Below are 15,719 nucleotides of genomic sequence, written 5' to 3'. Positions count from 1 at the left end.
AGTTAACAGTAGCACGAAGAAATTCTTCCTCCTCAGACGCTACCACGATTCTGCCTACCTTCTTTCTATATCCACTTATTGTCAAGTGCCAACATCCTACCTCCATCACTCAGTGGAGCAGCTTAGCAGGAACAGTCCATTATCCATCAGCAGGGCTCACTGACAACGAGACACTTTTTTAAAAAAAAAAGGTAAAAGGGAAATTTTAGCTCTAGATGCTCAGGGAATGTAAACGGCAGGACCTACATTAACTGCAAGCAATCTAAAAAAATTTGTAGAGCACTCTCACAACAAAATCTATTTTGAGATAATCTTGTGACCAAAACACTTTAGCTAATTAGCTAATACAAAGTCCTTCAAATGTTACATGCAGTTACTTAATTGACCTACAAATACAAAATACAAAGGAGATATAAAAGCGAAACTATTCAGAACCGAGAAAATGAAAGAAAAACAAAACCAAGATGTTTATAAAACAAAGAAAACAGCTACGGTAATTAAAAAGAAATGATGAATTCTTTCTTTGAAAACTTCTATCAGAAACACAAGAGAAAAGAATACATCTGGATTTGGGGACTCTTGTCTTGGAAAGGACAGTTTAGGATACCCCATGAGAAGTCTCTCTAGCAAATGGCAGGTTGACACAACCAGTTCCTGGGAACCACGCAGTGCAACTGGAAATGGAAAAAGATGACTGGAAGCACTGGCTCGACACTCCTTCCAGTATTTGCCTGTGAACCATGCCTATCACCTCCTTCTGAGTCTTCCTACCCACCTGAACAGCTCATTCACTCAGCCTGCATCTATCCCATCAGTGTTGTCTTTTCCACTTGAAACATTACGTGCACCTGATCAGGAACTGCAGCTGTATTGCCAAAATAAGGGCATTACAGCATGTTGTCCAACAGACTCTCCAAAGCTCAATTCACATTCCAGGCCTGAATGCTGTTAGCTGCATTTGTATTGCAAGCGAAACCCCATACGAGTACTAATGACCTGAGAGCAGACAAGTTCTGCAGTGTGCCGTGCCCTGACCAAAGGGCCATCCAAAACCACATCACCTCAGGGCTCCAGCATCAGAAAGGACATATGATTTTACACCACAGTATCACCTCTTCTGGGTTATTATGTCAAATGTTTGTGCTGTTCTTATTGGGATGCAGAAAGAGTCAGCGCTTCAGTGTACACTGTTCCTCCCTGCCCACTGTGCATCATTAATCAGCTTCTATTTTTGATTTACCTTCCCCCCCCCTCCCCCGAAAAAAAAAATAGTAGATGTTTAACAATATAATAAGAAAGTGTTTCATTGAACACAAAACGTTGAAAATTAGAAACATCCATTTTCCTGAATATTCTATATGATCAAATTGTAAGTGATATAACCCCAAAAGTTTGGAAAGCTCAGATTCGGGTAAGCATGTTCGCCAGTTGAGTACAATTCAGAGCCAGGTGCAGAGGATGACGATGACAAGTAGATCGGTACTGTGACAAAGAGCAGAATTCAGGGTCTAAATCACCTGGTGGAACTGACCATCAGGAACAGAAGCAGCTTTATGTAGACATCTGTGCCCATGATAATGTAATAAAGTAACAAGTGCTCACCTCTTTTGCAGTCTGGCCCCCTGAAAGCTCACAGGGCTAGAGAACAACTAGCTATCAAGGAGCACAGAGGCATGAGTTCCCATGTGCGTGGACAGAGACTTTGGAAACAATTCCTGCTAGGCAAAAACTCCTGGCTGTGAAACATGTCTTTAAGGAAAAACATACCACGCAGAATGGAAGTAACCTTTTGTCAGTTCCATCAGGTATGAAATATCTATGCCATGTCTTCTCCTGCTCATTAGCACACTGTACCTAGAGGTTTTGGAGATTCAGGTCTTTGACCATCTTTTAGCCACCTTCAAACTCAGTTTAAATGAGTCACTGCTCAGTATCACAACTATGATACCACAGAGCCGTTTTCTAGTAATGACCTTAAAAATGTTTCACTAAATGTTTCTACAGTCTTCACCTCCCCAATTTTTCTGGAAGCCAAGGTGCTCCTGCAGCCTCAAAAGTGGCCCCAGTCACAGAACCATGGCCAAGTTACAGCAAGACACAGCAAAAAAAAAACAGGTTAAAAAAAAAAAAAAAAACACATTAGGCATGCTCAGTAGTTACAGTAAGTCCAAGACCAACTACATGCCCAGAAGCAAAAACCCCAGGTGTATATTCAGGACTCCAGAATGGGAGGCTGGGCACAGAAGAGCACGTTCAGAGTCCTCAGACTGCTTTGGAACAAGCAATATCGAGCATGGTCGTGACTATGATGCAACTCCTGCTGTGAAATTCCTCCAGATCTTAGCAGGAATCAAGTCTCCAGAGGAATTCAGCAGTTGTACTGATGTAAGAAGCAGGTAGAAATAGCTGAGCATGGTAGATACAGATTTAATAAATAATTAGGAATTGGTAAATCAAGCTCAGAAACCATACATGCAGACAAACTACAAGCATACCTTGATGAAGTAAATATAATTTGCAATGCCTTGTTCTCGTCTTTTAAAACTAATTTATCTGTATTTTAATTATGTGGACAAAATTGGCAGTTATATTAAGGGAGGTTTCATCTACGCAGACTGCACTGACACAGCTGGTTGTACCTCGTGTATGGCAGAGTCATGGAGACCAGTATTTTCCTGTATTCTCAATTAGCAATTTCTCTAATAAGGCCTCGGAAACCTGTAAATTTAGAGATGAAAAACGCTCAAATACTGTGACTAATCAACAACCCCTATAATGGAAGCAGACATGGGCAAGGGCAATGTGCCCATGAAGCTCAGGAAATAATGTAGGGTGTGACTGACCACAGCTCTTACAAAGAAAGTCGACTTTATCAAAAACAAAGAGGTGACAGGAAAGTGGTCTTTGTTTTAGATAAATGGCTGCACCAGCTGAGTGGATCAACTGCCTATATCACAGCTGAGTCGATCAACTGGCAGCACGTTTCTACCTTAGCTTGTTAAAAGCTTGAATATCTCCCTGAGTCAACGTGGCATGCATGGGGTGGCAGGGGACAGGGGACATAAGTGGCCCAGCCCAACAAGGAGTATGACAATTGACCTGACAAAAAATCTCTAAGAAAGAAATGGGCTTGAGATGGTTTTAACACACATTCATTCCTTCTGAGTGACTGGGGATGCCCAGTATGGTGACGGTGAGCATACCACAAGGCCAGGAAGGGCAATCACATTGGTATTGTGATTTAATTGTGTATTGTAATTGCAACTTACATTTGTGCTGTGTTTTCAGTATATTTTGTATCACTGCTAAAACAAAAATCCTACGTAACCTCAAATACCTTCAAATTCGTACATTTAATACAAAAAAAGACACCACCCACACATGGAAAATCTAAAAGAACCTGGTCAGAGTATTGGGCTCAAATACCTCTACTGGAAATAGTGCTGCTTTCGAAGAGCAACAAGTGCATTGCAGTGCTCCTTCAGCACACAAATAATCACGACCAATTGGCAAAACATGTATTTCACTCACCCCTGCAAAAAGCTTTCCCTTCTCACCTCCAAAAGGTTGAAGTCTGCAGACTAATGAGCCACTTGTTTTCCACCAGGCACTGTTTGCTCAGGATAGGAAATATTTTTTGAAGGCTTTGAAGTTGCTGTGTACTATATTCATTTGAGCTGAATCTTTTCTGAAAGTGTGACAATTTTTCTCTTCTGGGGAAACAGCTGTAGCAGCCTTGTATTCCAACACTCTGAAAAAAATTGCTCCTATTCAACAGTATTTAGTTTAGACATTTTACCAGGAGTCCCCACATCAAAGGAAGTGCACACAGAAAAGTTCTGTCTCTAAAAAGGCCAGAAGGAAAGCAAGACACTAATTTACATTAATGAGTTCTTGCAGAGCAGATTTCTGTCCTGGGAGACCACGTGGTTTCAAGCCCCTTGCTATTGTGTGTTATTTCATATGACTTCACGGATAGAGGGCAATATTCGACCTGGCACCGAGACCACCCATAAACCAAAGAAATATAAATACCCAAATTAGGAGAACAACCTGCTAGGCAGCCCCAGGAGCCTGACAAAGCCTGCGCTGTAGTTGAATGCAATTTCAATGGTGCTTAGGACTGTCGCTGAAGCCAAGACCCAGCTATAACAGCAGAACCATACTTCTTGGTACACGACGCCTCTAATTCAGACCAACTAAGCAACAGAAAACTGAATACCAACACTAAATCAAGGTCTGCCTAATTTTAAAAGCTGTAAAATGTTTAAGACCTCTCTATCCCTTACCCCATCTGCTTCAGGCAATATAATGAATACTAAGATGGCCCATTTAATATCCAACTGATTAACTCTACAGAAGTCTATAAAAGCTCAAGAACTATTTTTAAGTACCAAAACCACTAAAAATTTCGAAGAAACATTTAAGTACTAAAAATACCTTCTAAAAAAGCACTTCCCCAAGAAATACATCTTCCCATCCTCAAGTGCATTTTATTCTCAGGATGTTTCACAATGTCTTCTTTTATTTAAATACAGAAGGGAAAGTAGGGCATTTAGTTTGACTGAGGATATCGGCACAACAGCTCAGAAAGCTCAGCAATTTTCTGTAATTGTAGTATATGCTCCGTGTGGTTATCTTGCAAGCCTTGTGAATGACAACTGCCTGCTCTCTAGCTAGAGAAAATATTTCACAAAAGTACCAGCACCTTAACCTGACTGCAGTGCTGTTGATTCATTCGTGAGCAGTGGCATGAAACATTCAGACTGAACCCCCAACAGCAGCTCTGTCCAAACCACCTTACTTTTCCTTTAGTGCATTTGAATCTTTAAGGAATGCCAAATATTCAAACTGTGAATTCGATCACTGTAAGAGATTTACCATTTGGAACATTTCTGTATACTCTGGATGTGCTACAATGAATTTAAAGTCTGGTTGTTCAAATCATCGAGCTGCCATCAGAATTACCAAGATCACATTGACTACTCGTGTATTTGGTCAAAACCCTTAACTTGAATTCTTCCCGTCTGAAAACCTCTTTGCACACTGGAAAGATCTGCTTGAACGTTTCATATGTTTTTCATTACTTATTAATCAGAAGAACAAAAACTACAGTCTCCCAAGGATTCTCTGCAATGCATCAAAACAACACTTGTGCCTTGATGAAAGCAAAGTTTATGTATAATGGCACTTGGTCAGTTCAGAAACTCATCACCCAAGCAGGAGAGCACAGATGGCCGTATCTCACTTGACTCCAAACAGCATATGCCTCTGCTTCAATCCCGATTCGCACGAGGCATTTTAGAAATTCAAGGCCAAAAGACTTTGGGTAGAAATACCAGCCATTAATCTTGCCAGAGTTGCTAACTTCCTAGAAGAGAAAATTTAAGCTTAGAAATAAGATCGTGTGGCTCCTCTCCAATATCCTGCTTCTATCTCCTAGCACTGAAATGCTGAGCTTCCCAAAATGAAGGATGGCACTTCGACAACAACTAATAAAGGATTTTAGCACCCCATGAGATACTACCAACATACCCATGATATGTGGGGATGTAGTTGCCATATAATTTTAATTAAACAAAAACTCGAAATTTTTTCTCTGCATTTATAGCTTAGATTTGTTTAAAATAATGAATGAAACTTCAGAACCTAATTGTTGATTATCTCCCTGGCAGCTATGCAGTTACTTCATAATGTGACAAAACAGAATTGTAATAAAGAAGCCAAAACATAATCCTAAGCTCATTGTTTGAAAGAGTTCTCAGGACCAAGCTGGTGTCAATGCCTTTTAAAATGCACACATAACTCACTGCATAATTACTCTACTTGTGATAATAAGGTTTCTTATAATTAGCATCAAGAAAACAGCAACGTTATATTCACCAAGTTCCTTCTGGTGAATTATGTATGCGGGAAAAAAGTTCTGCAGAAAATTTATGGCTTAAAAATATTTTAAAAGCCTTTATAAAGCAGATTCTGTAGCCTGCATCTGCTAACCCATTATCCATCTTATCCCTCCTAATTACTTAGAGTGTTTGCAAAACAAGTAACTAGAAACAGATGCTTGTCCCGAATTTATACCTTGACTATTGTATTCTATTTTCCTTCTCTTCTCTGCACTGCACCTTCATCCTTCCTTCTAGCTGCTACAAACCACAGTGCATATGTCAACTTTACCACCTGGTGTCAATAAGTTATGACCTGAACTTTTTCACCAACTCAAAAGCAGGTCTCAAAAAAAAAAAAAACAAATCTACTTATCTTTGACTTATTCCAATCTTCCAAAATCCCACTGCAGTCTATGGATGAACATTAGTTATATTTATATTAAACTGATGAGTGTATTACTTTTTTTTCCCCCCCTTCTAAAATCACCATCATCCCTTTCCAAGTGCATTGCAGTACGTGCCCCATTTTTTAAACAGTGGGCAGTGCTAATGTCAGCATGGCTCAGGCTTACACACCAGAGCTATGACCATGGGAAGGACTGAGCCGATCCACTGGTCTGCCAAAAGGTGGATGGAGGTCTCACTCCTTTGTCCCTCGTGGAGGTTCACATGCTGACCATTCCTGACAGTAACTGGACCTTCCACAAGGCCGTTCGACTTCCTATTTCAGCAGAAAGCTGCCCAGCATGGGGTTAGGGGAAAAGAAGGACTGGGCAAGCCTTCTGCCAAGTTAGCAAGCCAGGCAAGCCCAACAACCATGACAGCCAGCACAGCACATGCTGCAGGAGCACAGCTGTAAGCAGGATCTTCTCTCAGCAGTAACGAGACCGTATCATGCAGTCCTGCATCCCAAGATAACCACTCACTTGTCAGACTGTTCACCAAAAAATAGCAAGTGGAAATGCTTGCTCCTCTGTCGTTACGTTAGGTACTCTGAGAACTGTCTGCATTTTCCCTATGCTACTGTTTTTATGACTCACTAAGAGATTATACCATGGACGCCCCACGTAAAGGAGCTCGAAAGCAAACAAAATAACTAAACATATGTCCTGCGGCATCCAAACTCAAGCAGATCCCATGTTAAACCATTTCTACATTACTATAGATTAGTACTTCTGTTTTATCTGTATGGAAAAAAAAATACAGGAAGGAAAAGACTATAAACTATGTAACGAACCATCAGCCAACTACACAGCACTCAGAGGTGACATTGACTGAGCAATTGAAAAGGAAAATCCATATTTCTAATGCAAAACACGTGCTGTGTTAATTTAGCAGGGCTATAACTAAAACAACTCATAACAAATGTGAAATTATCAATGAGGATTGGTCTTCAGTGAAGATCCAAACACCATGGTTTAAAAAAAGAAAGGCAAAAACCTCTTCTCTCACTTTATGCTCCAAGTCAAGCAGAAGAGATGTCACTCTTATGGCAACATAAATGTAAAGTATTGGGTTCTAATTTTTGCATGGCAAGGCACAGATGGTAACCAAACAGCAATCAATGAACATCAAAATTCTTGTCTCACCTTTCAGTTAAGAAATCATCTACATATCAAAAGACATGTGAACTGCTGTGATAACACCACGTCCATTTCAGAATTTCTAACGCTTTCCATCAGAAATTTCATTCTCACTATTTTGGATATCACTTTCAAGAATAATTAACGATGCCCCTCTGGAACAACGTAAATAGTTTTCAAGTCACTGCTGCTACAGACACTCTGTCCCCTTTCTCCTCAGTTGCACATGCGCATACTCCACCCTGTCACCAGTCCTTACAAGTGCCTAGCCCATGGTGAGCTAGTCCAGGATGCTACCACCTCGCTGCCCCTAAAAACCATTCCCTGATCTTAAATCTGTTCACCTTCCAACAAAGCTTATTTTCCTCATTTAAGGAATACAAGTGAAATTAATTAGGAACACCAACTGCACTTCAAGCACACAATAAAAACAGAAACGACGCATTTGTCATCTCAGCACGATGCGACAAACTAAAGCACCTTTTTCAGAGAAAAGAAATGCATTGACTTACCTCAGGATTCATCCAGTTATTAAAACTATCTTGAAACTACCACGGAGAGACTATAGGTTGAAATTAACAGTCTGTGAAGATCAGCCGAAATTAACTAGGGCTCGAAACAATGATTTTGGAATTGCGATGGTTTTATTACTTACAGTGAGCCTGGTCTGAGTTGGTGTGCCAATGTTCTACATGACTTTGGGAAAACCTACAGGTGGGAAAGTGCTATCCTGACCTCTTCTGCTGGGCACACAGTGATCTGAAAACAAATGCTGCAGAAGGCCTTGGTAACAAACAGTGCTCTTATTTAACAATTCGTATTTGTAACCACAGCCTGACCTGAGAGCAAAAGGGCTCAGAGTTGATGTAACATAACCTGTATCTTTTTTTTTTTTTTTTTTTTTTTAAAAAAACTAAAGCACAGTCTTCTACAAGACAATCCTCACTGGGACAAAGAACCTGCCACAATCTGAAAAATAGCGATAAAAGAAAAAAAAAAATCTGACTACAGTCATAGAAAATTACTTAAAACAGACAAAACATGTCAATGGGGAGATCCAAAAATTCATAATGCCTACTTTACGCTCACATTTATTTTCTCTAAATATCTGCAAGTTCTCTTGACTGCCCACAATCAAAAAAAAAGCTCCACTTATCAGAAGTCACAAAATTCTATCTTTCCAATACAAACAACACTCCTTTAAGTCACTGTTTTACTGAATAAAGCAAAAACCTTCTTATGACGGGAAATTCTCTCACTTCCCAATTACTGTGAGATACATGAATCTGGGAGGAAGTTTAATTAACTAACTCCTCCCAATACAAGAGACAGAAACCACAAAGTCTTGGGACAAAGCATTAGCTAGCTTAGAGCAAACATACTACATGGTTTATGAAAATTGAATTAAGAGACAAAAACATCAATTTTCCAAAAACACATTATCACTTCCTAGCCTTGAACGTTGCTCCAAATAGAGGAAAAGAAAGAAATCTGCCATTCTTTGCTCAATATCTAAACTAAAGAGACCTTTCAAACACAGACTTGGAAAAAAAAATAAACAGAAAGCAAATGTTGTCTTACTGCAATCTTTCTTCTACAGTTCAAACTACCTCCTGGAGAAAATACATTAAGGATCCTCTCAAGAGTGCTGAAAAAAAAATCCAAATGAAATCTGATGGCTGGCTCAAAATGTCAAATGGGTAGAAAAAAATAGGCTAGAAAATACTAAGAGGACTAATACAGACAGTAGACAGTCGTAAATATATATGCCTGTCTGGAAACCCAACTGTGAGACAGTGGAAGTGAGGGGAAAGAGTGGAGAGGAAGCCACCCAAATGTTAAGGGAATAAACCCAATCCTTTTATTCGTACTGATTTCTTCCCACCCCCAGGAAACTGCACCATTTTGAAAACTTTCAATAAACCATAGCATTTATTTCTGCCTTTGAAATACATGTCAGATCATCTTTTAAAGTACTTTTCTCCTAGATACAGCCATTTTTTATGTTGCTTCTGTCAAACAAATACACGCATTTTTAAATATAAAATATTTATTCCAAAAGAAAAACAAGAAATGACATCTTTGTGCTACGAGTATTCAGAAGAATTAGAATGGGCCAGACTCTACCATATGTAACTTGATTATAAACTACATCAATGATATCATATTTCTTTGGTAATAGAACTAAAAGGCATTAAAAGTCTTCCTGCTCTTTAGGGTTTGGCACACAAACATCAGACATACTTTTACCCTAAGTGTCTTTCTATTTAATGGCATTACATCTGCTTTGCTTTCTCCACCAAGTGCTCCTCATTCAAAAGTCTTTTATTTACAATGCGGTGACTGAAATAAAAAGGCACTGACACTACTTCTGCCAGCTAACTAAGCTCCCAAAACAGAGATCAATCTGATAGAGATGTCCCCACCTCCACATACACACACTTCAAAACTTCTATCATACTAGTTCCCTGCTCTTTATTCCAAGTATTTGCTTAGAAGACATGATCAAGAGAGTTAATAAAAAAAAAATCTAATTTCTTTAAATAAAAGAAACTTCTGAAATTCCAAATTGTAACAACCTATGTAGCTTCCAACATAGGTTGGATTTCACAATAACCACAACTTCTTAGTCACGGAAGACAACGTATTTCAAAACAGAACAACATCCAACCAGAGAAGCCAATTTAATTAGTCTACCCCACTGGTGCAACCCAGGTCTCCAAGACAAGCTATTAAAAAGCACCTCCCTTCTCAGAACAGGGGGGATGGGGGAAAAAGGAGTTCCTGAGGTTCACATCAACCTATAGCAAAGGAAATATAGCAGCCACTTAAAAAAAAAAAAATACATATATATTCAAAGGATAACAATGACATAGATTGGGAGAGGGAGATTACATTTCTTACATCTATTTTATATATATATATATATACACATACTTATATATATATACATATACTTTTTTATATATATATATATATATATATGTATGTACATACACACACACACACACACATACAAATTAGAGAAATTTTCAACACCCCCAGTCAACTAAAAAGGGAAATTGTCATGTTCACAGTCACTAATGCAAATTGGCTTTCAAGGTTCCCAGAGCATATCCTGAAACCCAATAAGGAAAAAAAGAAATAACTTCCTGGACTACATCATTTGCAAACTAGACGATGAAGAGAAAGCATATTAGAGCAGCTTAGTAAAAATAAATAAACTTCTTGCACTGCATGGGGATTATTACAATTTAATACCAGATCTTTGAAACGGTAGAACTTCAAACTTCAGAGCTACTTTTTAATTAAAAAAACGGTGAAGAGGGCAAGGTTAAGTGCTTTTTTAAAAACACAGATCATGCACAAGAATATTTCAACACCAGATACAATTAATGCTTCTCAATTTGGCCGTGAAAGATTAATTCCAGGGAAATCTCAGCCTCAGCAGACGCCAAGCAACTGACATCCTATATAGCTGAGAGGGAGCGTTCGCTAAATCGCTCCACAGATGCTCTGAACGTTTTTCAAGGGGGAATAAAACCTGCCTGGCAATCAGCTGGAGGAGCAGCAGTGCAAATAGAGACACACGAGAGCTTTTTCAGGGGTGAAACCCGGAACAAAATCCCTGCCACAGAGCAAACCCTGCGAACCCCTGGGACGGGAAAGCATGCACACGCACCGGTCAGGAGTTGTCACCAAATTGCATGCAAAATTCCTCTTAGCTCCAATGAAGTCAGTGACTCTGGTGAGACCTTTACCTTCATTTTCCATCGAAATCGTAACGGGGAGGCGAGAGAGTTAACTAAAGTCTTTAGCGACACCAGCACCGGCGGGGGAGCTGAAAGGTGAAGAGAGAGATGCCCCAAGATCCCAGGCAATCACACTGCTCCCTCTGCCCCCACCTGCAGCAACATCTGCAAGAGAAACCAGCGCTAAAGGAAGGAAAAAAAAAAAAAAAAATAAAAAAAATAAAAGCTACTAAGGTAAGGCCCTGCCAGCCCCGAGGCCGCGCTGAGCCGCCCCAGCGCAGGGCGCAGCCGCCGCCGAGGCCGCTCCCCCCGTGCCCACACACACACACACAGAGGCTCAGGGAGCCGGGGGAGGCTAAAAATAGCCCCCAAAAAATCCCCGGGGAGGGCCGGGGAGCGGCTCCGCGGTGGTGGGCGAGCGGGGAAGGAGCGGGCGGTGGCGGCAGCGTTGTTGGTGGTGGTGGCGGCAGCAGCAGCAGCAGCTTCCCAGCCTCGCCTCACCGCTCACCTCCGGGGCCGGGGGCGGCGCGGCCGCATCCCCGCTCCGCTCACTTCCGCGGGCGGCGGGGCAGGGACGGAGGAAGGAGGGAGGAAGGGAGGGAAGAAGGAGGAGGAGGGAAGGGAATGGGAGGGAAGGGGAGGGAGGGATGGAGGCAGCGGACGGGGCGGAGCGCGCAGGCGGAAGGGCCGGGGGTGGCCCCGAGGCTGTGGGGAGGGAGCCGCTGAGGCGCCCCAACGGCCGCTGCCCGCCCCGAGCCGCCGCGGGGAGCGGCGCTGAAGGGGTTGTCGTGAGGAGAGCGGCGGGGAAATGTGAAACATTAATTACTGTGATACGTTTTTAGACACTCCTCGTTCCCCTGCCTTCACCAGACCCCAAAATGAGCGTTACTTGAGGCCACGAGTCCGACACAGCGGCAGGGGAAGGCTTTCAGTACCCACCTCCGCTGAGGCAGCTGTATATTTTTGGGCAGCCCGTGTTAAACAGGATGCACGGTGCCACTCAAAACAAAATGCCTTCAGCCCTCCAAGGTCACGAATCTAATCGAGATGTTCTAATTGTAGGCTTGGCACCCGGTCTCCAAAAGCAGCGTGACAAGGTGGACGGGGAAGTACTGAATGTCGCCGACAGCTCGTGATTAACGGCCTGCCGCCTCCCCCTTTGTTTTTGTTTCCGAGGCAGCAGCAGAAACCGAAATCAGTCTTTGTCGTTTCATAAAGAGCATTTAACGGAGCGTTGTAATTTTAAGCATTTTAATTAAGGCTCCCAGCACATCACGGCACGCTTCTCGAATCCCTCAGCCAAACGAGGTCTGCTTCAATAGCGTATTTTCGCTTTTCAAGCTCTTAAAGCTAATTTTTTTTTTTTTTGGGGGGGGGGGTGCTAAAATAATAGACAAATAATAGACAAATGTAATGTCTACACGGTGATAGGTGAAGAAGAATTAAAATTGCTGACTTAAAGCATGGGCCCTAAATACGTGCATTTAAAAAATAAGGAGACAACAAACAGGCTAATTAAGATTACCTAATGCATAATTTCAGGCCTGTCCCACATATTTGCCACGTTACTTGAAAATCCCTGTGGTTACTCCATGAAATATCCCACTACAAGTAGGTAGCACTGTCATTGTAGCAATGACTTCCCCAAATACTTTTTCTGTTAACTAGTTTTTAATGCAAGCAAAGAACCACGTTAGCTTCTTGTGACACTAGCTGTGATACTTGTGTCAACACAAAACTGATGCACAGTGACTAGGAAAAACACTCGTTTACTTTGTTCAAACTGGTAAATTTTGCTCTCAATATCAGAAGTTACCATTAAATACACTGGAATTCTGTAAATTCTTTCATGAAGAAAGAACATTGGCATTGCATGTAGCTCCTAATACTATTTATCTGTATAACAAATTTGGACTTCTTTACGCTATGGTATGAGAAGCTGTATAGAGATGCTTGGGAGTTCTTGGATGTTACTGAACTTGTTCAGAACTGCAAGTATTGAGATGTAAGTGAGGGTATTGAGACGTAAGCATCTGTGACAAAGTTGGCCTAGTAAGAAATAACTTTTGTTCATGTCTTAAAAAATGAGGAAAAAAAGTCAAAAGCAAGCCCTACTGTATAATGACAACTAAAAAAACCTTCATCTCTGGGGCTTAATCTTTTCCATGTTAATATCAATAGCCAGTCATGCACTCCTGTATGCAGCCAGACAGTTGGGAAGTACCTCCTTTGCATCATACTAGGACTGTGTCCATCCTTGGAAAAATTGTATTACATTTTCTGCCATACAGTACTCCTATGCTCAGTGACTGTTTAATAAGCAATAAAGTACTGTATCTCCATCTGATGCTGAATAAAAAAAAAAAAATCCTGACCTTAAGTTGAGCTTGAAATGTAAGAGTATTGTAAGTGTATGGCACAGTCATTATTTAGCAAACCAAAGCATCATTATTATAATTTAATTGTAGATATAAAAGTCAAGATTAAAAAAAAAAAAAGCTTTGCTTACCGTAACCAGCTGTAGTCAGTCGTTTTAATTGCAAGAATTTATGTTAGACTAGAATTTGTTACTTTTTTAATCTCATGTAAAAAAAAAATAATTGCAATAAAATATTAGTGTGAAGTATCTAATGAGCAAATGTTTCTGTGTCAATCCACAACATAATAATTTGAGTTGAAAATATGAAACATTTTTTTAAGATATGAATGGCCAAAAAAAATCTAAATCTTAGGGTTAAAATATCATTTAAAAGAAAGGTAGCACTTGAAATGATGTGCAATACTGATGGGTTTGAGGGAAAACAGGCTGCATGCCTTGGTGGTTGTTGCATCACCATTTTTCTTTCTCATGGTTGCAGTCCTGAAACTACTTCCTAATGAATTGAGCCTGCTAGTAATAGGTTTGCATTTATGAGATCAGAGTTTCATGTCAACTTAAGCAGGGACACATTCTTCTCATGGTGTTTTCTGTGGTTTCTCTGCCACCCAGTACTGCCTAAGTGTTCTGCATCACCAAAAAAGGAGGAATTCCTGTTATCCTGTCACCCCCTCACATCCCCTTCTCAGCCTTTTCCCCACAGAAATCTCATCATCTACCTGCTGTTGATGCCCCTCTTCTGTGAGCAGCTGTCAGCAGCAGGGAGCCGCTAGATTATCTCAGAACCACAAAGTTGGACGTTAATTAGTTTGAGGTTATGTGGGGACTAATTCACGTTGAAAATCAGTAAATACAGACTTCTCAAACCGAATCAACATTGGTTATGCTGGCACAGCCAAGAGGGTGGCACCAGCATGGGAAGCATAAATAGGTACTGCGGCTTTCAGTACTTTCTGTGCTCCCCTAGGCCTTCAGGGATGAAAACTAGTGATTTGATAGAATGAAGCGGGATATGTGGTTTTTCAGCAAAGTCAGACCAAAAAAAAAAAAAAGTATCCTTCTGTGTGAATCTAAAGGCAATCCAAAAACTTGTTTTTAGCGGTCTTTATAGTTATTCAGGAAAAAAAAAAATCATGAAAAAAAAAAAAAAAGCGCCTCTGAAAGTCTGGGAAAAATGAAGAGGTAATAAACATGTGACATACCAGACAGAAACATTCATCAGATGGGAAGAAAGGAGAGTTCTGTCTAACGTCATTAAACAGAGAGGCCTTCACCTGCAGCCAGTTTATGAGCAAGCTTAACTTCAAGTTTTAGTCTTCAGGATCACAATCAATTCAACTTCATCTCAACTCTTCCCTTGTGCTATATACAGCACTATCAGAAGTAGTAAAAAGGAATTTTAAACATAATAAAGATAGCTATAATGGCATGTCTCAACGGTTTGGAGATCCATTCTTTTAAGTCACTTTTCAGACCACAACAGCATTCAAAATACTCACTGTTCTGAACTAAGCTTCCAGATCCTTTTAAAGGATCCTTTTAAAGACAGATTTATTTAAATGTTGTCAATGTTGAGTAATGCTAATGAAGTCTACTACGAGTTTTGTTGATCTCATGAGAAGTTTATTTATAAATTGTAATAAGAGACAAGCATTTTTCTGAATCATAACGTCAATATTATCTTATTATGTGACAAAGCTTTCTACAGCATTTCAGTCTGGGGCAGAGGAGATTAATATGTGATCCTTCTGTCAAAACACACATCAGCTATTTTCTTACTTTGCTTTAGGCATAATTTGACCTGCCCTCAACATGCTGAGCATGAATTAGCCTTTCTGGAAGAAAAATTACTTTCTGGTAAGATGGACTTTCCTTTGATTTAATCTCATTATTTGTCTTCTTTCATCTTGGTATCAAAAACTCACCAGTGCTTTTACAGTCCTCAACAGAATCCTTACATGACTTGAGTCAGACAGGGGAAGGGTAAGGCTGGATCTTCTCATGTACACACTTTTTAAATTGTTTATGTCATTCGTTAAGCCTGCATTGCATATTTTCCTCCCCACACCCTTTCCATCTGCACTGTCCGGTTGATAGCTGATAGGAAGCAATCACCTTG

At 40.5% G+C, this 15,719-nt stretch overlaps 1 protein-coding gene across 3 annotated transcripts in view; it reads right to left on the bottom strand.

Annotated features, from left to right (window-relative positions):
* Positions 1-11,817, bottom strand: part of ATP2C1 (ATPase secretory pathway Ca2+ transporting 1) — a 49,943-nt gene extending 38,126 nt beyond the window's left edge. Inside the window, exons 1-2 of one of the 3 annotated variants that reach the window (XM_084282239.1) lie at positions 11,732-11,817; positions 11,233-11,406 (exon numbers count right to left, since the gene is read on the bottom strand). In XM_084282239.1, the coding sequence (XP_084138365.1) occupies positions 11,233-11,238 (6 nt within the window). In that variant the 5' untranslated portion in view covers positions 11,239-11,406; positions 11,732-11,817. The remainder of the gene's footprint in view (positions 1-11,232; positions 11,407-11,731) is intronic. The other 2 variants (XM_084282238.1, XM_084282240.1) reach the window with 2 other exon arrangements.
* Between the last annotated feature and the right edge of the window lie 3,902 nt (positions 11,818-15,719).

The sequence above is a fragment of the Netta rufina genome (genome assembly GCF_964035555.1).
Source record: "Netta rufina genome assembly, chromosome: 2".
NCBI lineage: Eukaryota > Metazoa > Chordata > Aves > Anseriformes > Anatidae > Netta > Netta rufina.
Note: the sequence above shows the minus strand (reverse complement) of the source record. Positions and strands in the feature narration are given on the sequence as shown.